The sequence below is a fragment of the Globicephala melas genome, chromosome 12, assembly GCF_963455315.2.
Source record: "Globicephala melas chromosome 12, mGloMel1.2, whole genome shotgun sequence".
Lineage (NCBI taxonomy): Eukaryota > Metazoa > Chordata > Mammalia > Artiodactyla > Delphinidae > Globicephala > Globicephala melas.
The window spans coordinates 59,297,617-59,325,416 of record NC_083325.1 but is presented as its reverse complement, the minus strand read 5'-3'; the positions used below and the strand labels follow the sequence as shown (position 1 = coordinate 59,325,416).

Genomic DNA, 27,800 nt, shown 5'->3' with positions numbered 1-27,800 from the left:
CTTTAAAACGTTGAAAAAGATTTCCCTTAAAATTTCCACTGTCACATAAATAAGAGTGTACCAGTTAAGCTTTAAAAAGGCCATTCGAGTGATGTGCCCTTTACTAGTTCAATACATTCGTATAGGAGCCATCAGTAAAGGGGTCTTTCTATAGTCTGAGGATATCTGCTGTGAGGTTGACGATGACAGACTTTGTTTTGAATACTAAAGGCAGACCTGTGACTCAACATATTTTGAATGGCTGGGAAAATGGGACCTGCTCCATGTATTCTTGTAGAGCCTTTTCTTCTCTACACCTGGTTTGTGTGTCTATTCTGTTCCAAGCCTCTTCCCTGGCTCTTTACGGTACCTTGTCCAGCAGCACCTGGATTTGCTTCATGCTCTGCAGGAAAGGGTCTTGAAGTGGCCACGCCAAGGGGTCCTTGGAGATTTATTCCTTAAGTTAACAAATGATGAGGTAAGTTTTTTTCTTAATCCTTTATAAACTTGAATTATATGTGTCTGTGTCTCCCTTGTCTGTTTCTCTTAATAGAGCATCTAGAACCAGTGAATTTCAGAGTTAGAGGAACTCCTGAGATCTAGTCTAACCTCCTCATTCTACAGATAATGAAATAAAGTTCAAAGAAATTAAAAGCCTTGGCTGAAATCACCCAGCTATCTAGATATCTGTAGATCTGTGGCTAGAATCCAAGTCTTTTAACTTCCAGATCATCACTTTCCACTGTACTATAACTGCCCCCATTGAATATGCACGTGTATGTGTATGTATGTGTATGTATGTGTATAAGTATATATACACGCACATATATATCCATACATACATATAACATAAATATATGAGAGTCTGTATATATGTATATACTTTCACACACAATTTCATTTCCTAGAGATTTTTTAAAATGTGATGGGCAGCTATTTGTCTGGAATGTTTTTTGTTTTCACTTCCCTGGAGAAAGGATGCTAAGGTTTGAAATCTCTATAATGTTCTTCAAAGAAAGTATGATTTAGGCCACAAGTTGCAAACTCAAATGCCTATAGGGCCAGACAATGACATTAGTGAGGAGAAGTGAGCTGAATGTAAAACAATGTGGACTGCGGGGAAGTGAGCTTAAGTGGAGCACATATGCTTTCAACAAAGAATAGCTACTCAGCTTTATCCAGTTGTTATGCAGGAAAAAAGGACTAGAGTTACCAGAACTTCTGATATTTTAAGTGAAGCTGGAAATCCAGAATTTTGTACGAAATTTTCTTATTTTAAAAATATTGTGTGGGCTAATTAAAACTGGTCTGCAAGCCAGATTTTGCCTGCAGTTAACCTCTGCATATCGATGATTCTCAGCTGTGATTAATAATACAAAATTTACAAATTATTTACTCGTATAGAGTGGATGTAATACTATCCCTCTAATATCACTTTTACTCATTTGTATTCAGTATGCTTTCTTGAGCTGAAAATTGTTATATCTATGGGAGTATAACTTTGAAAGGTGAGAACTGTTTTCCTGAGGGGATATTCCATAGGTGAATATGCAATTAGTGGAAAAAGTCGAGAAACCCTGGTCTAGAAACTATGAGGTGAGTTTGACAAAGTTCCTCATTTAGATGTAGATGATTGAAGCATTTCATCATTAATGAAAGTAATTAAAAAACAAAATATGCATTTTTATCACTGAACAGGTTTTAAAAATATTTTTCAACTTACATGGCCCCTTCCCTCTGGTTTGGTTTATCATTTCACTTTCTCTCGTTAAAGCAGGGATACTGAGTTTTGTTTTCCAAATCCACAGGAATATTTTCCTTAAAACCAAAAATATTTTTAAGGTGAATTAAAAAAAAACTTACTACACACATTAAATGAATGATTAAAATCATCTCTGCAAAGTACTCCATTTAATATGCATGACTCTGTAAACATATTAGTTGTAATCATTCCTGTCTCCAGGTTCTTACCATGCCTTTTTCTGCTTGTTTTCAAGAATAATTTTTTGGATTATTATGTTGCTTACCTGAGGGACCTGCCAGAATGCATCTCTTTGGTTCACGTGGTTGTTCTGAAGGAGGTATGTGTGCACTGTCCTTTGGTTACATGTGTAACTATATGATGTTGCTCATCTGCCCAGAAACTACAGCACATGCACTCTGAGCTTGTTCTCCAGGCTGGGGAATGGCTTGAACAGAGCCACTGACATTCCTCCCTGGGGTTAAAGGAGCCCACTCAAGGATCAGTGCCATTGCTTTGGTCTTTGCTGTTCCTTGTTGACCCTCTGTTCCATTCCATTGGAAATACAGACAAAGTAAACAGCTATTCTAAGCAGAGATCTTCAGACTGCAGCTTTGCAGCCTTGAGGGGTTTTGGGTTTTACAGGCTCGGACAATATGAACTGAATATTAAATTCATGTTATCCTGTAACTGTCAGTTTATAAGATTATAAAATGGCTTTAGTCATGTTGCTTTAAGTATCGCTTCTGCAATGATATATTAGGTGCTCAATAAGCACATATAAATATAAGACAATTCAAGTTATTTTAGGTCAATAGAAAAGAACCATATCAGGAGCTCTAAAGTTAAGAGTTAATCAAGTTTCACAAGAGGTGAGAGGCTCCATTAACTTTCTACTTCAACCCCCTACTGCTCCCAACCCAGTACAATACCAACCACGTGTTAGCACTCAGCAAATATTTGCGTAAGGGAAAGGAGGGGAAGGGACATGGAAAAAGTCCAGCATGTTTCCTGCTGCCAGGCCAGCTGACCAGTTTCTAATCATACTCCCTTCCCCATTCTCATGAGGCTCCAATCCACCCTTAGTGCCTATTCGTAAACCACTGTAAAGATTACTGGCTGAAGAACCTTAATGAATTTAATCAACTCATATATAATTTACTGAATGCCCACTGTGCTAAGATGGTGTTGGAGGGTGGGGAAGAGGAGGGAGTCATTGGGAAACTTGGGTGGATTCTAAAGAAGTGTATGACATGCTCCCTGCTAGAGAAGAGTTGTCTCCTTGAGCATGTCCCCCAACAGATCAATGCTGCCTGACACTCTAGATGAAGAAAATTCTCTTCAGAGAAGAGAGTAAACCCTTCTTACTCTGGGGGAACCGACTCTGGGGTTTGACAGCCAGAGCTGGGGGGACGCTGAAGACTGACTCCAACTTTCTTTCATTCAGGGTGATGAAGAGATTAAGTCTGACATCTATACACTGTTTTTTCACATAGTTCAGCGCATCCCTGAATATCTGATACATCTGCAGGTAGGTATGGCTGGCCAAGCCACTAAACTGATTTTCATGCTAAACAGGTGTTTTTGGCTTCCAATGAAAGACACTGTGAAGGGTCAAGGAATCATTAATATTTCTAAGAAGTGTTTAAATGATTTAGATTGTTATGCTCACCCCATCTCCACCTTGTGGTATGAGCTAGAATCTCATTCTCTAAAACTATTTGGCTTGTGACGCCAAAAATGAAGTTCTACCTTCATTGACCAGCAATTCACACCTATGCTGATCCAGGATCTTTCTATGGCAGCTCCTGCCAGACCCTGGATACCTATTCAGTCCCTTCCACCTTGGTTCTACAGCCATCTAAATGCACCCCTGACTACTACTTTCTTTTGGCTTGCGTCCAAGAGTCTACAATACATTGTGCTTATGTCTTGTGTCACAGGAGAAGCATGGAGAAGCTGATGAGCTGACTTCTTCACACCATTTTCCCGCAGGGTTTGTAGCATCTTGGAGGCAGTAGAATTGAGAAAGAGACTCATCAACACCCCTACCAGCCCCTCTTCTTCCCATCACCCACCTGTTCTGGTTTAATTGCTGACTGATCTTCTTAAGTAATTCAGTGAAAGCATCTCAGAAATGCTTGGGATTTGTCTCAGGTAGAAGTAGCCCAGTATTAATATTAAAAAGACTTTCAATTGTATGTGGCTTTAGATCTTAAAATCATTCTCTCACAGTAATTATCTAATTTAATCTTTTCAACAATCCCATGAAATAGGTATCATTATTAACATTTTTTTAGATAAGGAAATGGAGACCCAAAGAAGTAACTTGTCCAAGTTAAGACACCTGGTCAGTGAAAAAATATAGGCCTGAAACCCAGGTCTTGCAAGCAGGTTGTAAGTAAGCAAATAAGAGCCCAGATTCTGCTGTCTGACTTGAGTTCAAATCCTGACTCTGCTACACATTAGATGTGTGACCCAGTGAAGATTACTTAACTTCACTGTGCCTTGATTTCCTTATTTGTTAATTGGAGTAACAATGGCATATATCTAACTGGGTTATGGTAAAAATTAAATGAGAAAATAATGTAAAGGACTTAGTGCTTGGCAATAGGAAGCGCTCAATAACTGTTAGCTTTCCCAAATCCAGCCAGCATGCACATTCCATTATAGCACAGGAGGCAATGTAACAGGAGGGGCCACTAGGCCAGGCTTGATCATAAACATCCCCTCACTTCCAGCCTTGATGCCTGACCTTCTCACCATTGGTCTGACTCCTTTGGGTTATAAGGCATTGCCTATAGACAGTAATTGTTAGAATGGCTCCATTACTTCAGAGATCTAATTAGTAGATCCTTCTAATTTTTCAGATGGAATTATGTTCAAATTCAACTCGAACAGGAGCAATAGTGACTATTATTTTCCCTTGGTGTGATGGACAAAGAGAACAGCAAGTTTGACTTTTCAGTTTGTAATTAAATTGGCCATTTGCATCATTTTGATTAAATGGCTACCAAACTCTCACAACAGATCAAGGCAAGGTACAGAAGAGACGAAACAACTTTTCATTCTAACTATGCAATGCTGCTTCCTTTTTTCCTCCATCCAGAACGTCCTGAAGTTCACAGAGCAGGAACACCCTGACTATTACCTACTTCTTGTGTGTGTTCAACGCCTGCGAGTATTTATCTCACACTACACCCTGCTGTTTCAGTGCAATGAGGATTTGCTTATTCAGAAACGGAAAAAACTCAAGAAGTAAGGTTCTGATGGTGCAGTCTAGAGGGTTGATCAAAGGTGTCTGAGAACAGGGATACAGACGGTCAATGTGAGTGTCTGTCACAAGTAACCACACTGAATGTAAAGCGGCTGAAATGCAGTGATGGAGGCGGAAGAGGAGAGCAGGGGAGGGAAGAGAGGTGACCAGGTTGGCTACAGGAGGGAGGTACTTACTACCTGGTGGAAATTAATTTAGAAAAATAAGCACTTTTACTCTAATGCTTATGCAGACCTTCTATTATCTCATGTTGCTAACCACCTCAAAAATAGCTGTTTCACTAAACTTGCCAGGTTTAAAGTTGCAGTTTAAAGGCCAAAATGTGATTTCTTTCATTAATTCAAGAAATATTTACTGAGAACTTATTGAATATCAGGCACTGTTCAGCAAACTGAATATACTGCAAAGAACAAAACAGACAAACATCTTTGCCACGTGGAGCTTGCTTTCTAGACCTGGGTAGCCAGTTAATAAATAAGTTAGATGGTTTAAGTGCTATGGATAAAAATAAAACAAATAAGGGAGGGGGTGGTGGTTGAAAGGATTTCACACTAAGAGGAAACAGGAAGGACTGATTAAGGAAAATCTGGGCTTATGAGGGAACAGAAGCAACTCATAACAAAGCTTCCTAATAACCTGGAATCCCTTCAACCTCATCCCAATCCAATGAGGGAAACAGAGTCATTTCTGTGCGTGCTTTACACCAGTGAAACATGCTATGTCCCAAACCAGGGCTCCTCTAATGGATGACTTCTCCTTATACTCCCCTTACCCCCAAACTCAATTCAGCCAATTAATCAGCATCCCAACTCCTACCCAGCATCCAGCTTGCACTCTATTATGTAAGCAACCTGGTTTGTAGAGAGCCCTGGAGAGACCGAGAACTTCACAGCTGAGCTTCATCTGAGAAATAGTCTGCCTTTCTTGGTATAATGTGTGTATTCAGAGAGCTGATTTCCCATTGTAGACCCTGAGAATAATTACCTCCATTCCATTAGGTCATCCATGGCGAAGCTGTACAAAGGGCTGGCTTCCCAGTGTGCAAATGCCGGGCAAGATGCTTCTCCCACTGCAGGCCCCGAGGCTGTCCGTGACAGTGGGATCCACTCCGAAGAGATGCTGCAACCCTACTCTCCTGCTCCCAGTTCTGGCCCTGCTGTCACGTAAGCACCTGTTGCTGTGGAAAGGTTAATGACAATGCCCTCGCCTCCCAGGTGGCCTGTGTGGGGGTAGCAGGCCAGCCTGTATTAGGAGTATGACCTACAGGACTCCTTCCTCCCTCTTGCCCCATCAGGTCCGTATGTGGCAGGCAAGCAGCTGACCCAAAGTTTGGATCCCAGAGGACGGTACTTATGTTAAAGAGCAGGCCTAGAGGCTGGACGTTACTCCCAACACTTTTATCACACATAACCACCCTCTACCTACAGCATGAGTCTCTCTGGGTTTGGACAATGACAGAGTGGAAGGGAGTGCTGTAAGATGACAGGAAAGCATTTTACAACCCCACAGAAAGGTGGGAATCCACTTAATGTCTACAAAAGATGTAGTGGAGAAAAAGGTTTCCCAGTCAGGGGTCAGAGGAAGTCTGGGCTCTGAGGATGAGAAATAGGTCAGAGGTGATACAGAAAGAAGGTTGTTTAGCCCTTCCCAATTCTCCTTGAAGCTTCTTCAGAAAGGGACTTCATGACCTCTGTTCTTATGACAGCTTCTCTGAAAGCTGTTCTGGGCAGTGGATGGATTTGACAGTCTCTTAAAGTCACTGCACACAACCCTCTCGCACACTAAGCTGGATTCTCATTCAGCCAACTTCTTGATGATCTTTAGGGTAAGGATTAGGCTATTTACATATCTGGAACTCATTTTACCTCTGAAGGATGTCAACTTGGCCACCTTTGAAACTGGGACTTCTGGAAGAATAAGGGAAACCAAAACTCAAAATTCCAAACCCCCAATTTACCAAATATAGACAATTCTCATAAAACTAATTCCTTAGACTATAATTTCTACTTTGGGTTTTATTATCTGAAGGAAAATTTAGAAATCATGCAAGAAGCTACTTTTCTAAAACTACAATGAAGTGAGAGGTAGGCAGTTGAGATTACTTCAATGTTTAATCCCTACAGTTCTTAGAATGCTAATTACAGTCACTGGAAGGAGCAACTGATCAATAACACAAAATAAATCCTGTTTGCTTTCTGCCCTTATCTCTTAAAATTGAGAACATTTGTCAGTGAGAGATGGAAGTGCAAATGTGGAGGCAGAAGGGAGAAATTTTATCATCATTCTGAAAACCTATGAGACATTCACTTTTCTATAAATAGAGCCCAGGATGATTTTCTTACTATAGAGAAAATCCTGGAAGTCCTATAAGGAGAGAACTCCTTACAGAAAAAAATACCTTTCCTGAGTGGGGAGTGGGAGACAGGAAGTGGAATTTTAGTTTGTGGATCACTTCAGCTCTTAGAACAGTGACAGAACTCTCTACTTTGAAGTGAGACAAATACAGCCAAAAAAAGAAATCCCTAGAGATTATATCCAGACTGAAGAAGATGGCTGCCGTTGCACTCTGTGCTAGAAACATAACCAGAAAAAAACCCAACAAGAGTCTTCCAAGTTAAAAGAGAATTCAAGTCAATATTTCATTTTACTATTTTTTTCACCTCTGTCAATGTGAGACCTAATTTTCATCTTAAGACCACCAGAGAAAGATACTCAGTGTTAGCATTTACAACTGCATTCTTTATGCATTTCTGTGGTAGAACTAAGTATGAATAAATAAACTAGCACAACCAGTTTGGGTCAGTGTGTAGTAGTCCACTCACATCTGTCTGGCAATTAATTCCAGCAGAACTGGCAAACCACATCCAATCTGATGGGTATTCTATCCAAGCATCCAATGTTATTCTTTATCCATGATTAACCAAAAAAACCCTGCATGAAATTTGGCATATTCAAATTGACAGCCTTTTCATTTCAGTAATGTTTTTTTGGGTGGAAGTTTGAGATGACTTATATAGCATGCTTTATAGCCACAAGGAATTTTTAGTTTATTATGAAAATTTCAAACATACAGAAAAGTAAAATGGACACTAAACCCCACACACCAACATTCAGATTCAACGGTTATCAAGATTGTACTCCACTTACTTCATCTGGGAATTAATTCTTAAGCATTAAGATCCACGAGTTGAACACAAGTTGTTTCCATGATTTTACATGACTCTGCTAGGGCAAGAAAGGGAGAGAAGAGAGAAAAGAGGTGCCTTGGGGCCTTGACAAGTGGTGGGAAGGGTCGGAGATTCCACATGGGGAATGATGAGCATCCTTGGCCTACCAGCCATCTCTGCGCAGTGCCTCTGGGCTCAGACGGGTACTTCCGGCATCCCCTTCACAGATGGTCATTTTCACTCTCCCACTTGGGGGACCAGGGCTCGTGGGGACTCCTTAATCTGAGAAGCCTGTGGCGCGTGGTAGGTAACACACGTAGGCGGCTGGGAGGGACGGAGAGGAGGGAGTCGGCAGTTTGCACCTAAGCGGTATCCGGCAGGCAGTGTGTTGGTCCCGGCCTTGCGCTGCTCGGTGAGAGGCGTGCACTAACAAACCGTAAGCACACTTGTTTTGTATTCTCTTTCCCCTTTAAAGACATTTGATGCCCCCAGTGAAGAAAAGCCAACAACAGCAAAGCTTGATGGAGAGCATGCAGCCCGGAAAGCCCAGTGACTGGGAGATAGAGGGCAGAAAGCACGAGAGGCCTGAGAGCCTCCTGGCGCCGGGGCAGTTCTGTGCCGCCGAGCAGGACGTGAAGGCGCTCGCTGGGCCCCTGCAGGCCATCCCGGAGATGGACTTCGAGCCCTCTCCGGCCGAGCAGCTGGGCAACGTGGAGCGCTCCCTGCGCGCCCCGGCCGAGCTCCTGCCCGACGCCCGCGGCTACGTGCCCGCGGCCTACGACGAGTTCGAATACGGCGGCGAGATCTTCGCGCTGCCCGCGCCCTACGACGAGGAGCCCTTCCAGGCGCCGGCCCTCTTCGAGAACTGCTCGCCCGCCTCTTCCGAGTCCAGCCTGGACATCTGCTTCCTGCGGCCCGTCAGCTTCGCCGTGGAGGCCGAACGGCCCGAGCACCCGCTGCAGCCCCTGCCCAAGAGCGCGACGTCTCCGGCGGGCAGCAGCAGCGCCTACAAGCTGGAGGCGGCGACGCATGCGCACGGCAAGGCCAAGCCGCTGAGCCGCTCGCTCAAGGAGTTCCCGCGCGCGCCGCCCCCCGAGGGCGTGGCCCCGCGCCTCTACAGCACGCGCAGCAGCAGCGGCGGCCGCGCGCCGCTCAAGGCCGAGCGCGCTGCGCAGCCGCACGGCTCGGCCTCCTCCGCCCGTGGCGCGCCCAGAACCTTCTTTCCCCAACAGAGGTCCCAAAGCGAAAAGCAGACCTATTTGGAAGTAAGGAGGGTAAAGTAAAACCGACCCCAAACCCACAGCGCTGGCAGCCCCGGGCCTAGATCTTCAGGGTGCAGCCTGGGCTCACCTAGCGTGGAGGGGAAGCAGGCTGGCTGGGCGAGGATGTTGAGGGAGAGCCTGGGTTAAAGGCTTGACTATCAGTGGCCCTCGGAGGAGAGCGTTAGCGCCCACTCTGCAGTGCTAGGACACAGGAGTATGCCTTACCTATATATGTAGGACGCCCGAAAGACTAGGACTCCTAGTAGACCTGATTAAAACACCCCCCCCCCCCCCCCCCGCCAAGTGAAAGAGTTAGAGGTGTTCTCTGCCTTGCTGCTTAAGCTGTGGCACCTCCCAGCTGCACTTCACTTGCGGGGCACTGCACGCAAGTCCCAGGCCTGTCTGTTTCTTCCTTTGCCTGTTAGGCGCACCCCTTGTTTACACGTTCAAAATATCGAGCCCTGTGTGCCAGCCTACTGTACTCCCCGACCTGCACCCTTGTTTGCAGCTAGGGAGGAGGCAAGTTGCCCTCTCTCACTGAGGACTCCCTGCAAAATTGACTGCAAAGTTCATTACCGCTTGCTTTCCTTTTGCCTGGAAAAGGGTGTCATCTTACTTGGCAGACTCCAGTGGGACGAGGACAACACAAAATAGTCAAGGAAGCATTGACTCACAAACACCTTCTTTGGCCTCTATATCGATGTTTGGTATTTTGATGTCTAACCTTGGAGTCTGCAAGCCTTGGGAGATTTAAAGAGGTGTTTAAATACACATCCATGAAAGGACTAATAGTTCCTGAGCAAATAATTTCTCTGCACGTGATTGGAACAAAGGCAATTTCTGATTGAACGGAGTGAACAGTGTAGCTTTGACCTGTGCCCCCATCCTTCCTGTTAAACATTTTAGAAGTGGTGGTTAGGGTTTACAGGGCAACTCTGTATTGATTGATACATCTTGAAAATGACAGTCCAGGACTGCCTTTGCCTGCACGACGTATCCCTTGCATCCAGCACTAGGGATCCTTTGCCTAGGTGAGAAAGGGTTTCTCCCAGGAATGAGGGCCCTGCATTCCACCTGTTTCTATTTCCAAGTGAATGGGAAGAGATCGAAGATCATTGACTCCTTTCATTCATTCATTTTTCAGCAAACACTGAGCACCTGCCTTGCACCAGGCTCTGTGTGAAGTGCTGAGGGTTCAAAAATAAACGGCATCCAGTCTCTGCCCTCCAAGGCCACTGGCTTAGCCCAGGAAGGAGACGCATAAACACAGAATTATAATAAACGGTGGAAGCACATGGGAGGGTATTTAAACCCTCCTAAGGTGATGATGGTCAGAGAAGTCTCCTAGATAGTTTGAACGTCTGAATTCAATTTTAAAAGCTGCTTAAAAGTTGGCTAAGTGAAGAGAGGGGTAGGGAAATATGAAAAAAGGCTCATGGGCCTTTTACAAAAACGGCAGGGTGAGTTTTTCTTTGTAAATATTGTCCCAGGTGGGAGTGGTGGACATTAGGCCAGAGGAACATGAAGAGCCTTGGAGCTTGCCGCCCACCTGGACTCCAGAAATCAAAGTCTGTGTCTGCTTCCTGAGAGGGCAGAAACGCCTTAGTGTGCCCAGCTAAGGTTGCTGAGTTTCCCCAGGATTCTCAGATTTCCTTCTGCCTCTGATTTTCAACTCTAAACTTTATAAAATTCTATTAGGTAAAATTTCTTAGACAAATCAAAGTTAGGTGTGTGTCAAAGTTTAAAAGTTCATTAACAAGGGAAGTAGAAAGGAAATAATAGTGCCAATTCAAAGAGACTTGGGATGGGCAGAGATATACATACAAAATCTTATAACTAGTATAGTCTAAGCTGCAAAGAATGCTTTTATTTCATATGTTCATAAAAATGTCTTTTTTCCCCTAGCTGATGTGTGAAAAATTGGAAGCTCAACAATTGCTAGGCAAAAACCATTAATCAGAGCGAGATGGGGTTTTAGTTGCAAAAGATTAACCCTTCAAAAGCCCCATCTTTAAAGATATCAGCTCTTTCCTGCTGAGATGTGCAAAGTTCCTAGGGTTCCAACTCCTCAAATATACTCTGTGTATCTTCCACCCCTGCCCTCAGAGCCAACCAAACCCTAGTCTTTAGTGTTCTGTCTCTAAGAGTCAAGAAAGAAGACACTATGTTTTAGTGGAAAGAGCACCTGACTGGGGTGTCAGGAGATCCCGGTTCTAGTCCTGACTCTGCTGCCAGAGAGCTGTGTGCTTTTGGACAAGTCATTTGGCTGCTCTGTGCCTCCAGTTTTCTCATCTGTGAAATAAGACAATCTATACCTACCTCACAGGGTTGTGTGAGGATAAGGCCAAATAAGATAAAGTTTGTGAATATGCTTCGTAAAGTATGGAATGCTGTACAAATGCAAGATATTATCAAGATGATTCCACAGAAAGATTTTCCTAAAACTATTAATAGATTTAGTCCTAAAAAGTCCCTAAAAGCCCACTTCTCAAAATATGGTCCTTGGGCTAGTAGTAAATGTATTACTTGGGAGCTTGTTATAAATGCAGGATTTGGGCTCCACCCGTGACCAACTTAATCAGAATCTGCATTTTATCAAGATTCCCAGGTGATTCATACAAACATTAGGTGCAGGTGGGTTGGCACATACCTTAAACTGCTGGTTTTCAAAATCTAAGTGTGCAAAAAGATTTTCTAGGCCTAACTTCAGAGATTCTGGTTCAGATAGTCTGGCTTGGGGCTCAGGAGTTTACATTTAAATAAAGGCCCCAGTTGATCCTGTAGCCCCAGGACCACACTTTCAGAACGCTACACTAAGCCATTAAGGTGTTGATCTCCGTGGTTTAGTTATGAATCTTCATAGAATCTCAGAGACTCTCTAGATCTGCTACTACAACCCTGAGTTAAGGTCTCAAAGTCAAACCCATATGTTTCCTGAGAAAAATTTGTCCCCACTGTTTGCTCTCTATCAGCAAGCATTCACCGATCCAATTCATGAACGTTTCACGATGGTTTTTGCTTTGACTTCTCGGCTTCTCTTTTTGGTTCAAAGTTAAGTAGCTATTTTAGGTTGCTTTTTAAAAAGAAACTAGAGAGTTCACAAAAGATAGAGGCTTGCTTTTAATTTATTTTAACTTTACACTGTGAATAGCATGGATTAAGAATTGTAAAAGGCATGCGTGCAGGTTGGAAATAGGAGTTGACATTAATTTCTAAATAGATCCGACCCCTCAAAAACTCCTTCCATCATTAATGTCTAAAGTGGAGAATTAGGAACACGAATTTAAACTAGTATGAAAATCAAGAAACTTTTTTATTTTGTAGAAAGAGAAACATAGCCAGGGATATGAGGGGACTACTGCTGGTTTTCCAGCAAGACAATATTGTTGCCAGAAGAAGTTAATCTTCCTTTATTTCCTGATCTTTAATTATTGTTATATCATAACCCTACTCTAGACTATTTGCCTTGATATGTAGAAAATACTTCTACACTCAGCAGAAAATTATCCTCTTTTCAACTACTGGTTTCTTAATTAGCCTAGGTTTGCTTTGGTTGGAATAGGGTGCCCGCCATTAGCCTTTTGGAGTGGGAGAGGAAAGTGACAAGTTAAAAAAATTGTCCCATAGTCAGGATCAATATTAACTTTTGAAAAGAGTAAAAATACACCCCTCTTTTATGTTTTCAGGAGATGCATTTAGAAGACGCCACGAGATTCTGTCCAAAGGAAGAAAGAGAAAGTGAACAAACATCTTTCAGCGATCAAAACCCCAGGCAAGACCAGAAAGGGGGCTTTCGCAGCTCCTTCCGCAAGCTCTTTAAAAAGAAGTGAGTAGCCCTTAGACAAGACAGCATTGTAACTCATTTCCCTGTGGGCTAAGTCTTGAGGTTTTAACAGTAATAAGTATCAAGTAGCCTGGTTTCACACAACTGCTTCAAGCTCAGTGCCTGCACCCAGTAGCCACGATTCCTGCCAGGTGAAGATGTTTCTCATTGTGATCTCGTAGAGTAAAAGCAAACTCAGCTCTGTCCTCTGCTGCTTCTGTCTTTTAGCCCTACTTCCTTGTTCCCAAAGTCGTGTGTTCTGAGAGGAGTGAGCAGAGGAGGTCCCCTAGGAAATCCCCTTTGGCTGGGAGGAGTGGGATCCACCATTGGAGTTGGGTGTAATGGGTGCGCCAGCAGGATCTCCCCACCTGTGGAAAGTTTTCTAAGGCATCACAGCGCTTCTGCCTGTAGGGGCCTATAGTCATCCTGGTTGCTAGTGCATATTTCTGGGGACTTCTGCCAGTGTTTTCCTTAGCAGAAATGATTGAATGGATTTGGCTTGGGTCCTAGTTAAAAAAATCACTTTAATGGAGTTTCCATACTCCATAGGAGGCAAAAACAAGGCCTCTCCCTCCTGTGATCCTTCTAAGATTCTCGGTCCTTGCTGTGTGGAATCACCCACCTGTCATTTCGGTCAGCACTTATTAGCACTGTCTCGCAGACTGGGAGACCATGGCCAAACCCCAGCATGAAATGTAAGAAGAAAGAGCTGAGCGTTAGCATTTGATGGTGGGGGGGTCTCCAGTCCAGCCATCGCGTGCCTGGAAGATGGCTGTCTCTCTCTCCACTGGTCCTCAGGCCTGTTCCCTCTCCCTTAGAGAGATTTCGCCTGCTACTTAGTTTCTCTTGGAAGAGGAGGTTCTTGAAGTGAGTTTTAAACAGTAAATCTTCCCATTTTAGTGGATGGAAAAGTTAAAGACACTATGGCTGACTTTACAGAGCTGCTGATAAGTGACGAAGCACAGGGAAATCACTTTCTCCTGATTTAGGTAATGGTCTTGATGGAAGAATTGGGGGCAGGCCTGGAGTGAGAACTTTTTTTGATGGTTTGTCTAATTCCTCTCTGATAGGGAGGGTAGTACTGAGATTAGTAGGTCTCTGATTGTTGGGCCCACCTGTTGTGACAGGAAGAAGAAGGAAAGGGGGAGAAACTACTGCAGTGAGACAGCCCCACTCCATGAGTCCCCTTACAGTTTTGCTAAAGTAGCCCCGTGCGTGCATGACTATTGCTAGATCCGCTTTATTCTGGGGGTAATGAGCTGAGAATTGTTCCCCTCTCTCTAGGATCATAGATTTAGATCTTTCCTGACCCAGTACCTATTGTCAGGTTTTTTTAAAAAAAAATATTTATTTATTTTGGCTGCTCCGGGTCTTTAGTTGCAGTGTGCACGTGGGATCTGGTTCCCTGACTAGGGATCGAACCTGGGCCGCCTGCATTGGGAGGGAGAGCCCCCTACTGACAGGTTTGACAGGGTGGAGAGAACTGGAGGCAGACAGCTCTCCAGCCTGACCCTGGGATTTAGGCTTCTGAAATCTTCTGAGGGCTCCAAACTCCTAAGGACACTGCTTGAGCCTATCTTTTTATTTTATTTTATTTTATCTATTTATTTATTTAGTTTTGGCTGCGTTGGGTCTTTATTGCTGCCCACAGACTTTCTCTCTAGTTGTGGCGAGCGGGGGCTCTTCTTGGTTGTGGTGCGCGGGCTTCTCATTGCAGTGGTTTCTCTTGCTGTGGAGCACGGGCTCTAGGTGCGTGGGCTTCAGTAGTTATGGCGCACGGGCTCAGTAGTTGTGGCTCGCGGGCTCTAGAGCACAGGCTCAGTAGTTGTGGCACATGGGCTTAGTTGCTCCACGGCATGTGGGATCTTCCCGGACCAGGGCTCGAACCCGTGTCCCCTGGACTGGCAGGCGCATTCTTAACCACTGTGCCACCAGGGAAGCCCTGAGCCTATCTTTTTATTTTTACTTATTTTTAAGCCACAGTACTTCCCAGGAAAACAGCCACTTTTTGCAATGAGTAATGGATCCACCATGGCTCCTTTACAAATTCCCGTTTTTCAGGGATGCAAGAAAACACTCTGCCAGTTACCTGAGGCAGAGGGAGTGGGCTTTTCCTCTCTGTATCCAGTGGGCTTGTCCTCTCTGTATCTAGGAGCAATTGGTAAGAGGAAGAACTTTCTAAAAATGCAGCTGCCTGGAACTGGAGCTGGCTGCCTCACGAGGGAGTGGGTTCTCTTAAGGAGAAGCTAGATGACCCTGGTCAGGGATGCTGTGAAAGGGATTGCCACACTGGGTGGGAGATCATTGTCACTTGAGTGCTTTCTAGTCCTGAGATTTGCTTTATCTGTAGTTTGACTTTGTTGTAGATCAGTCTGGGTGATCACCTCTTTTTAACACCTGAAACAAGAAATTAATGTGGCCTGGGACCTCTAATTTTAAAGACTCACCATGTAGAAGACCAGATTTTGTCTTTCTGTAGCCTCCCCCACCCCTTGGTTCAGTGCTGAGCGCGTGCTGTGGACTCTCCAAATTTTCATGTTGGTTAACTGCTTTCAGCCCTCTTGCAGCTTTTTGGGATTCTTTTTAGAGGGCCAGAGTCCTCTTATCCTTTTTCATAGATGAGTGCCTCCTGCATCAATCCAACTGCTGCCACCAATCCTGGTACTGCCTTTGTATTTCAGATTTGAAGTGTTACACGGATGGAAGTAAAGGTGGCGCCACACAGATGGCTGCTCCCTCTGGCAGGCTTTCCTGGCTTTTTAGATCTTGTGTAGAACTGTGAGCACCATCATGTGATGCTTGCTTATCGCCTCGTGTCCAGGGTGCTGCGGTGGGCACTTTGGGGACTTGGCATGGGATAAAGGAGCAGCTCCAGTAGCTTTTCCTGAGTATTTTCATCCAAGAACCATGGAAAGTTTGTTCCATTATGCTGAAGTAGAGACGAAGGGCAGGGAGGCCCCAGTGTAGCACAGAAAGGTCAGTGGCTCTTAACTCAGATGAGAACCCTCGATTCTTCTCATTAATGGAACATCCTTTATTATATGCACGTGCTGTGCGAGATGCTTGTCTAGGAATTGTGAGTGGCTTGGTTGGTCACAGCTGTTAGTAGGAACTTGCACCCTGAAGCCAGGCATGCGGACAGGTACAGGGAGGAACCAGAAAGAAGGAGAATCAGCCCATTCTCCTCCCATGTGTTGGGAGGTCAGGCTGGCAGCAAGCTCTGGGACTTCAAGACGTGGTTCATCCCGGGTACTGGAGTCACGTCAGAGGCTGGCCTCAGAGGCCCAAAAGGGACCAGTGCCAGAAAAGCCATGTGTGTCACATCAGGGGCTCGCTGCCTGCCTCTCCCACGGCCCTCTGGAGGCTCACTCCCGTCTGCACTGACACACGTTTTGTATCCATAGGGGCTTGTTTGGCTGGTGGGCCCACCCACCCAGAATGCTGCTTCGGGACGAAGCTAGGCATGGAGCCAGATGCAACAGAAAACCTGAGAAAGGGTTCTCTTCCCTCTGAGGCTGGGAGGGCCGAATGCTCCTACCCACAAGAATTCAAAAGGGAGAGTCAAGCTGACATCATAAAACAAAAAAAATCCTGAAAAATGCCCAAGATATTTGGGGAAAAGGATGACGCTCTGATTGTTTCTATCTCGGGCACATTTGTCCTCGGTAGATGCCAGGTCATGTGTCCCTGAGAGCTGCCCAGAATTGGTCAGAATAAAGACTGCATATCTTAAAGTTGGAAAATGTTAAATGATTTAAAAAATTTTCAATGACGATTCTTAGAAGACAGGAACAGACCTAATGTGATAGACTGATGCTGGACTGAATCCTTGTCCCCCTGCCTTTGAGCAGGACGGTAGGCAGACTATCCCATTCTGCAAGGATCTATCTGGAGGCTTTCAAAAACTTAAATCTAGACTGTCCTGAAGCCTGAGACAGATGCTACTTCATCTTTATACATAAATCTTGCACTTAAGCTAATAAGTAGTCTTGGTTGGGGGTGTGCATGGGGGAAGAAGGGTTACGTAAAACAGCTTAGGGGCAGGGAATGTAGATGCTTTCTCTTTTTATCCTCAACTCTGGGGGGAGTGGAAGACAAAGAGTATGGCTTCCAAATGATTAATTCTGTTTCCTCACCCATTTCTTCCTCTTTAGCACTTTGTAACTCACATGCCTCAGAGTGTCTCCTTCCCAGTCAGCACCCTCCCTCTACCAGTCGCATCAGAATCTCTTATTTTCTTAACCACACACTGCAGAGAGAGCACTTCTGCAGGGCCCCATATGATTGTCAGTGAATCCACTTCGTGTCCTGTCAGCTGTCTTTGCATCTACTCAGCCTTGGCTATGGAACAGACCATGCAATAGAAAGGACTACTAAAGAATCAATTGATAACTTTACCCTCACCTTCTTCTCTGCCTCCTTAGAGCCTATCTCAAGTTCTTTCTCCATTCTTACCCACTTTGGGGTTCTCTCTCATTTACCATTTCACTTCCTTATACAACTTGAAAACTGAAGGAGATGGCTGAAAGGATAACATTTACTTAAACCTGATTACAGATGTTACTCAGTAGGTCACTGGAAATCAGTCACTAAGTTAAGGATCTTCAGTGTTCTAGGTACTGTCATTAGGAGCTTACGATCCAAATGTAAGAGTAACCTAGCTACAAGGTTTAGTACCTAGAACATAGTAACCCCTCTACAGATATACTTTAAATGAACATTCATTTGTCACCCTGTTGATTACCTGGGCCAACTGATTTGGCTGACAGGATGGGTGTTCCCCTGCTCCCTTACTTCTCCATCTGCATGTTCCTAAAGCTTTCAAGGCGGAGTCTTTCCATCAGAAAACCAACCCTTCTTAAGTCAGAGGGTCCTGCAGCACTAATTCCAGCCCTCCTCCCTTCCCCCGCTCCAAACAAACTTTAAGGCTTACCATAGCAAACTGCTACTTGTATGACCCACCCAACTTGTGATTTGTCTTCATCCCTGTCAGTTGAGTGGAAGGCAAGTTAGTGACAGGTCCGTTCTTTCCCGTCAATTATTTGGATGGCTGTGTCGGAATGTACTAGGTGCTGTCCTACCCTTACCCAGCAAGCGTTTGCCTTCCTAGCCCTTTATGTGTTCCCAGTTCTGCCCTGCAGTCAGCCAAAATGGCCCCAGGAACTCAAAAGCCATTTCTGTTTTATCGAGAAAGGGGATAAAAGCAAATACACTAGCTCTTTCTCCTAGATTCTGCAGCTTATGTCTCAGTAATTTAGGTATGCATTACTCGAGAGCCACACCTTTGGAGGAGTCCATGAGTTTAGGTGGCCATATTTCATTAGAAAGAAACCAGTTAAAAATATCTTTAAAAGGATAAAAATGAGCTTTTAGTCATAGCTACAGTAGAATGCTGGATTTTGAAAATGATTAACAAGTTAGTCATTAGTTAATTGTTAGTTAATATCAAGACCTGTGGAGCCATTCACACACCTGCAGACATAGAGAAGGTGGTTTGTGAGAAGAGCAGTTAAAGAAAAAACTAAGCTGAGTTTGTGGACCTTGAAAACTAGACAGGGCGATTTTGGCATTTGTTTCAGAAATGGGAACGCAACTGGTGAAGATTTCTGTGGTCCTTGGGGCTGGTGGTGACATCAAAGCTTTCCCATTTCCAGGTAAACATGAAACAGTTGCATGTTGGAACCATCAAAGTATGACATGTTGGGTTTTGGAGAGATCAGATATAGCTAAGAGGGGAAATGGAAGGTAAAGATTTTAAGTTTTGAGCAATGACCTTCTGATGAGAAACTGTCATTTGGGAAAACAATTAAGAAACACCAGCCAGATTCAAATCTTGCTTCCTACTTCCTGCCCCCCAAACTTTAGGTGTTCTTAGTCTTCTGGATAACAGAATATATGGGGAAAGAAGGACATGGTCAAAAATCTATCTTCCTAACATTTTGGGTGCAGTGTACTAACCAGGGAAGATCTGAACTGGAGGTAGCTGGGAGTTCTGAGAGAAGGCCTGGAGCTTCAGGGCGGGACCTGTGGAGGTGGTCTCAAGGGAGAGTTCCAGGGGGTCTTCTGCGCTGAAAAGGAAGAGGACTTTCACCCCACTCGGCTGTCATCTTATTGAATGAATACCCAGATGTACTCGGGTTGGATAGATAATATGCACTGGGATAAACGGAAAAGTGCTCCTTACTGACCAGATGTAGAGAGTGTGGTAGGCAGCTAGGGTTTCATCTGTGATACCAAATATCAGGGCCAAAAGTAAAAAAATCCAATCAGTCATCAGGCTTCCAGACATCAGGGTTTTAGCCTTTGTGTGGCTCCAACTTCTTCCCTTGAATAATGTAAAGGAGTTTGAACTCTGCCCCATTAATTCAGTAAATGATAGTCGTAATTAACTTATCTAATAGCAACAATGAGGACACCCAAAGCGTATCAGTGATAGTGAAAGAACTTATCTTTCTTTTGTGGATAGTGGAAGCATGCCTGACTCTGCCTTGGCATATGGAGAACGTGCTCAGTTGTGCAGGAGCTTTGGACAAAGAACTTCATGTCTAATGTCACTGTCCTACACCTTGCATGAGGTCTTTTGATATTGGTTCTTAAGTCACTGGGCTAGTTTTACTCATTTTAGCTCAGGGTTTAAGCTAGCCAAAGGGCCCCAGCCTAGTTTATCAGAGGTTATTTCCAGAAAGCCTCCTCCCTCTAGGGACTTCTGACATGAACAAACTGGAGAAGGTGCAGAGCTGGAATGGATTACCCAACTGGCTTAACCAAGAGAAAGGAAGAATACACCCTCGACTGGGGACTCAATTGGACTGTTTTGAGTTGTTGCCTCTTGATTGGGCTTGGTCTCCTATGTGGTGGTTGAGATAATAGAATCTCCCTAATCTGATTACTGTACTAATTTCTGCATTCTACCAAATGTAGCATATATGTGTGGTTGGCTTCAATAAATTTTTCATTTTAAAATGAAAACAAGCAAAAGCAAGAGTTTGTAATGTAACGCCCAAATTAAGTAAAGGCCCTTGATAACCTTGGTTGAGAACAATGAATTCCATCCCTTAAAATTTAAGGGCCTTGCTAATTTGTGGAGTAGTTACTTGATCGAATCAAAATAGGATTTATTGAATTTTCTAAGCCTTTATTCCCCTTTTACAATGTTATTACACAGTTTCTTACACTGACATACACAATTGTCACAACTGTCCCCATAAAGCATTAGAAAGGTAAATTCTTTATGTTCACTGCAAATCTTAGTTACACATGTCCTGAGTCATGAAATTCAGGGGAAGTTAAAAATTATTCCAGATCTAGGAGGCAACTGTTTTACAATTGCAAAACAATTTGGATAGATAAAATATTTGAAAACAATTAAAACCAAATCAACCTGTACTTTATCTGTGTGCTGAGATTTTAGGTCCAGTGGATCAGAATACAGGGAAAAAACTAATGAGAACCCCTCAATGGATCCTTCACCCACCAAACAAGATTTCTTCAGAAACCGACTTGCTCTTGCAAATGACCTTGACCAAGGAACAGCTGTGTAAAACATACTTACAGTTGTATTGTCAAGTGGTAAGATGAGGATAAAAAGCTTGTATATATCTGTGTAGGAATATATATATATATATATATATTGATGTATAAATCCCTGAGGAAAACTAATATAAATACTTACATATGAAACTATATCAACAGACAAGACATTGAAAAGATGAAGATTAGTCTGTGCTTGAGAGCTTGCTTTTTGAACAACACCTGGGAAAAGGGAAATGAAGACTTTTCACAGCATTACAGAAAAACACAATAAATTTGGAGGAAAATAAACGTTTGTAAGAACAGAAACTTCCACCTTGAGGTCATTCCCCCAGTATAATATTGAGCATGTTCATATTTAACATGGATGTGAATTTTATGCTTCCTAGGCATTTAGTGTATTAATTCATCCCAGTGTTCTCAGACTAATATACACTATGTTAGGGGCCAGTTCTGTCTTGCCATATGTCTTTCAAAAACCCCAAGGCAAACACCTAACATCCCTTAAGGCAAAGGATCAGTTAATAGAATTGTACTTTACATGTTGCAGATATGAATTTTGTGGAAAATTTGTGCTTAAACCATGACACAGAAGGTTCAAAGCTTAAAGACATATTAATCTCCAAATACGAAAAGAACCTTAAGAGTAGTATTCCTCTTGTTCTATGGTTATGAAAATCAGTGCAGGGAACAGTGATTTTTCTAGAAACTGGGAGGCCAGAGAAACATTTTCCCTCACGTGGGTTGTGCTGCAGATGGGAACGAATCCAGAGTCGGTGTTTTATTGAGTACTGAGGATTCAAAGATCCACCAGTGATCCTGAGTGTCACACACACTCATGACCATATGGACTGGGAAAAAGCACTGATTTTGTCACCAACATCAGTACTTCAATGGCTTATACACAGTGGTTGCTACAAACACCAAGTCGGAATGAAAAGTCAGCGCTAGCGTTACCTTATTCTATTTTCCAGAAGTAAGTTGTAAAGAAAGGTCTTACAGTGCAGGCAGAGAAATCATTGCAATGAGGCTTGCCTGGCTATGGGGTCAATAAAATGTACTCTCTTTCCACATAGGTATGCCCAAGATGGCCCACATCCTTGACATGCCCCAAACATCAGAATCGTAACAGAAAAAAATTAGGTTGAAACAATCTGTCTCTATTTCTCAGCAGTTCTAATTAGGGGCATAGGTTACTATTCATTCAGAATCTTGGTGCTCCAGCTGACTTCTCCAGAGGCTGTTCCTCTAGTGACTACTGTTTGATAAAATAGGGGAAGTTTCACTTGTGTTACAAGTTTTCTTCTCCTTGTCTGACGACTAATTAGGAACCCATCTATTAGCATTTGGAACAGTAGGAGTCTGGAACAGTTACAGGATCACTGCCAACTTTTTGGAGTTTCCAATAATATTTGAAGCCAAGCTTTTCAAATTAATGAACTCCTCTGAAATTAGATTTCTTTCTATTATCAGGCCAAAGATGTTTTGGGGGACAGTGCTTAAAAGCATAGTGTGAAATTGACTGGACATGAAAAGTGAAACAGGAGACATAACCTCTTAAATAAAATGTAAAAAACAAAATTTCTTTCCCCTTCATATTGTTTATCATAAAAATGATCAATTACTGGGATGGTTTCAAAAATATTCACATACATCCCAAAGTTTCATTTTGATAACACCCTTTGAAAAATCTTGATGCTACATCTGTAGCACAACTCAATTTAGTAATATTTTAGGAAAGTAGCCTATAAAACTAGTAATAATTAATGCTGCTACTCTCTGGGTCTCTATCATCTGATATCTGGATTTTTTTCTGGTAGCTTTCTAACTGCCCCCATCAATCCCACACATCTCTTAACATGTGAATATTCCCAAATATTGCTTTGTGTTAAACTCTTTGACTGTTCTTATTTGTCTGTAGTCAAATTCCAAACTCTTTGACTTGACATTCAAGGCTCTCTCTCTCCAGTGCAGCTCCAGGTTTTCTCTCTGGCTACCAGCTCCCTCTTTGCAGTGCTACTGAACTACTGTACCTCAGCTAAGCTGGGCTGTTACTGTTTCCTGGCAAGCCACGCACCTCGCTCAGGCTCACTCTTGCTTCATGTCTTTACTCTGGCCTCCTTCCTCTCTGCTAATGTTCAAGACCCAGTTTAAGCCTCCTCGTCTTTCCGTGGCCTCTAGTGGTGTAACTTGTCTATCTTTTGATCTGTGTCTTGTCTTCCCAACAACAATGTAAGTCTCTGCAAGGGCAGGAGCTGTACCGTATCTTTTGAAATTCTTTCCACCTCTAGAATTCTAGGTGCTTAGTAAGCAGTTGATGCCAACATTAATGTTGGTGCTCTAAAATATAGAGGCCACAGAAATTAATTTCTACTCATAATTTGCCAAAGAGTTTCAGGGTTGTCACTTTACTTTCCTGCCTTTCATTTTTCTTTTTTTTTTAAAGAACACTATCAATCGCAAAGGAAATAAAATACAGTTGTCTTCAGAAGCCGGTAAAGGCACCACACTGCCACTGTCACAGCATCTAGCATTAGAAAACATCTCTCCATTAAAAATAAAAAAGTTTGCTACTCTTTTCTGTGCTGTACTGACCCATTTCATAATCTTTCTAGGTAGTACTGTAAATTGACAGAGGAGCTAGGATATTTAATGATATTTAATGTAATGTTGCACTAGGGATGAAGTCAGGGTGGGAAAGAGCTTTTGGCAATTGATATAAAATCTGTTGCCTCCAGTCCTTCCAGAGAAGGAGAGCACAGACAGCTCCTGGAAATGTTTGAGTGAGTAAGCAGAGAGAAGCATTCCACCAAAAGATGAAGTGGCTATTTCTGCACAGGCTGGCAGTGGCCACAGGTCCCTTCTGTGTTCCTGTGGGGTCTGTATGGAACTCCAAGCAAGGATTGTCCTGCTTTTCTGATGCCAGAACTGGGACCTTGGAGAGCTGGGGATTTACGGACGAACACTCTGGGGTTCCATGTGGTGGGGTATTTCATCATATGACATAGTTTGCTTGAAATTACAAAGCCTCTTTCTTGCTCAGGGAAAACCCTTTGAACAGTGTTTCTATAGCACCTCGTGTCTGTCATATTCTCTCACCTCCTTCAAGTCTGTACTAATATACTATCTTCCCTATGAGGGCACTTGTGAAAATGCAGATTCCTGGGTACTATTTCAGTCCTACTCTACTGGAATATTTCAGAGCGGGGCCCATGAATCTGCATTTTAAATGCACTCAGGTGATTCTTTGGCCCACTGAATTTTTTGTTTTGTTTTGTTTTGTTTTGCGGTACGCGGGCCTCTCACTGTTGTGGCCTCTCCTGTTGCGGAGCACAGGCTCCAGACGCGCAGGCTCAGCGGCCATGGCTCACGGGCCTAGCTGCTCTGCGGCATGTGGAATCTTCCCGGACCGGGGCACGAACCCGTGTCCCCTGCCTCGGCAGGCGGACTCTCAACCACTGCGCCACCAGGGAAGCCCGGCCCACTGAAATTTTAAAGCCACTACTTCTTAGACCAATAAATTGAATGATTTAGTATATAAACCACAGCACTGATTCTAAACATAGATTGAATTTTAGGACAGAATAAAGGATTATACTTACCTTGGGTTACAGAAAACTGATAGTTCATGAAAACCCAAATGATTCTTTTTGAATTATTTAATTTACCATCTGTGACCTTTACTATTATATATAGTAAGATTTTGATTAAAAATATACATATATACATGATCAGTGTTTTTTATAATAAAGTAGTAAAATTGACTATATATTCTACATAATCAATTGCATGCACTTAGAAACATGATAAAATGAATGTCTTAACATTAAGTTGTATAATAAGATTAAGTCTAGTTTTCAGACTAGACTTTCTCTTGAAATATCACCATAAATAACTTTCTTCCTGAGCCTAAAACAGTAGTGCTCTGGGAACACTTGGGACTCTCATATCCTGAGAGCTGATTTAAGTTAAAGACGTGCATGCCCCACTCAGCCTGTGAGCATCCGAATATCTATGCAGAGAGGCCAGTGGATCTCACATGGTAGGGAGAGGTTGACAGAAAAACGGGTGAGAAAGAGTTTTTCAAAAAGGGAAACAGGTTAAAAAAAGGTTGAGAAAATTGATGGAGAGACACCTCTATATTTTAAGGGAAAAAATTAGAAATTGATGTGTGACACTAAGTTTTAAACACAAGAACATAAGGATGTGCTGTAAGCAGTGCAGAAAATATTGTTTTGGAAAATTGTCAGACATTCAAAATAGTCAATATTTTTGTACCTAAACCAAATAACTTATTTTCCAAAATTTATTGTTGCTTTCAAAGAGCTTAGTGTACAATCTTTAATGTTATCAAACTTATTAAATATCTATAGAGATGTTTTTATTCCTTCTCCTTGCCTCATTGCCTCCAGAGATAGCAGCATTCAGTGCTCTGATTCTTAGCAAGAAGACTGAATGTGTTGTGTTTCTTCCTCATGTACGTAAACCTGTTCATCTGAAGATTGTGGGATCTACGTGAAGGACTGCTGTGGATCCCATCTGTGTTTCTAAGTGTGTTGTTTCCACTTCACACTAGATCGCATCCCCTCTTCTCATCATCACATTTTCCTTTTAAACTGGTGCAAACCCTTCAGCATACAAACAGGCTCTTATTTCTTTCATTTTAAGCAAAAGAAACCTTCTCTTGAAGGTTCTAACTCTGTCGCAGTTCACGGCTTCCTTTTATGTAAAACCTGAAAGACCAAACTGCTCCGAGTCTCTCCTCCCATTCCTCATTAAACTCACTCCACCCACAGCACTCCCCTTACTACTCTTGTCAAGGGCATCATCGGTGATTTTCACCCTTGCTAAATGAATGGTCCATTCTTAGTTGTTTTACTCCCCCATCAAATAGCATTTGAGGCACTGATCACTTCCTTCTTCGGAAATATCAGTAATTTCTTCACTAGGCCTCAAGGATGCAACAGGCTGCTGGTTTTCTCCTTCATTCCTTCCTGGTCTACTTGTTCGGGAGTGAGGCGGCTCTCTCCTCCTTTTAAGGTTACAAAGCCCCAGGGCTCTTTGCTTAGATCTCTTTTTTTTCCAGGCTGTACTCATTTCTTTGGTGATCTTATCTGGACTGCTGGCTTTAAAATATGATCTTTACAAAAGTGACTCCCAATTTTGTATCTTGAACCCCTAACTCTCCCCCAAACTCCAGACTCACATCTCCAGCTGCCTCCTTGGCACCTCTCAGGTGTCTTATATATTTATTGAACTTATCATGTCCAAGCTTGCTTCAACCAAATCTTCCCCACCTCCGTTAATGGTAACTTTGTCCTTCCAGTTGCTCAGGCCGCTAATCTGGAAGTTATCCTTGACAATTCTGTGAAACCCAACATCCAGTCTATCGGTGACCTCTTCTCACCACCTCCTCTGCTGTCACCCTGGCCGATCTGCCTTCTATTGGACCAGCTTCCCTAGTCCCACTCTTAACCCCTAATTATTCTGAACACTGCAGCCAGAGTGATCATGTTAAAATGTAAATCAGATCACGTCACTTCTCTGCTCAAACCCTCTAAGGGCGCTATTTCTCTCAAACAGAAGCTAAAGTCATTAGAAGTAATCTGGACCCATTAAACCTCTGACGGCACCGCCTGCTCACTCAGTCATTCCTCTCCAGACCAGTAGCTTCGCTATTCCTCAGATATATTAAGTATATGCTCCTGCCTCTGGGCTTTTGAATTGACTGTTCCCTGTGACTTCACATATTTGTTTTCCTAGATACTTGCATGTCTCATTCCTGCACCTCCTTCAAGTCTTTACTCGTATGTCCCCTTCTCCGTGAGGCTGGCTCTCACCATCCTGGTTAGGTTTCACTTCCCCTGCCCCTACATTCCCAGTCACCTTGTCCTGCCTGCTTTTTTGTTCATAGCAGTTACAACATTCTAACATATATCTATTTGTTCTTATTACTTATTGTCTACATTTCCTCACTAGATTATTAATCCCACGATATGGATTTTTGTCTGTTTTGTTCATTGCTATATTCCTAACATCAAAACTGTACCTGAAACAATAAATATTTGTTGAATAGTCAGATGGGCCCTTAACAAATGCTTATAACTAAGGTCACTCAAAACCAATTTAAGTGTAAACATCAAAGGAAGCTGTATGGTAAAGAATCAAATTATGGGAACTTCAGGATGAACCATCAACCTCTTAAAAGATATCTAAAAGCAGGCAAACTCTGAAAACATATCCCTCATATCTTGTTACTATTAAGTACTCACTCTGTGAAAGGCACTGGGTTTTATACATACTACCCTTTAAACCTCCCAACAGTCCCAAAGAGTAGATCTATTGACCTCAAATATTGATGAAGAAACACAGACTCAGATTATTTAAATAACTTCTCCGAAGTCACACATCTAGTAAGTCATGGGCCAGAATGTGAACACAGAGATTTGATTCCAAAGCACCTGCTTGTTGTACTCCACCACCACAATTTTTCCTTTTCTAGATGAGTCATGAAGGTACAGAAACCAGCTTCTAAAAATGGGCTGTAGTTTTCTTCTTGCCTCCAATAAGAATCAAGAGCCCTAAAATAGTAGCATGACTATAAACTGCTTTTTTGGAATTGTACTCTATCAAAGCCCTCCTTGCTACATGCATCTATCTGCAAAAAGGTAGGCTCTGCTGGTGGCCGAACCCTAGAGTCTTAAGTGCCCTGAATCTGTGATGAGCTAGTGACTAAAATAAGTAAAAAAACAAACCACCTGGTTAAAATTGAAAAGAAGTGATGTTTTAAGAGCAAATTTGGAATCAGGTCTGACTAATCAATATTGTTATTTTCCTATAGCTTTTAAATTGATTTTCTAGAATATACTCAATAATACATACTTGGATTTCACAGTGGCCTACAAATGGAATTTGTACAAACTGATGATTTTGTGTCTTTAAACCAGGGGTGAAAAAAAAAAACAAAACAATGAATTTTGACTAGTCCTGAAAGCAGTCCTCCAAATACCAGGAATCAAAG

At 42.8% G+C, this 27,800-nt stretch overlaps 1 protein-coding gene across 19 annotated transcripts in view; it reads left to right on the top strand.

The window, feature by feature from the left end:
• ARHGEF33 (Rho guanine nucleotide exchange factor 33) overlaps positions 1–27,800 on the top strand; it is a 120,698-nt gene that overhangs the window by 52,018 nt on the left and 40,880 nt on the right. For 3 of the 19 annotated variants that reach the window (XR_009566160.1, XR_009566161.1, XM_060309312.1), the window contains exons 12-18: positions 325–457; positions 1,977–2,060; positions 3,168–3,251; positions 4,830–4,978; positions 5,996–6,160; positions 8,640–9,438; positions 13,113–13,252. Coding sequence is in view for 16 of the 19 variants with exons in the window: in XM_060309312.1 (XP_060165295.1) it covers positions 325–457; positions 1,977–2,060; positions 3,168–3,251; positions 4,830–4,978; positions 5,996–6,160; positions 8,640–9,438; positions 13,113–13,252 (1,554 nt within the window). In the remaining 3 variants the exon portion in view is untranslated. The other 16 variants (XM_060309322.1, XM_060309308.1, XM_060309323.1 and 13 more) reach the window with 14 other exon arrangements.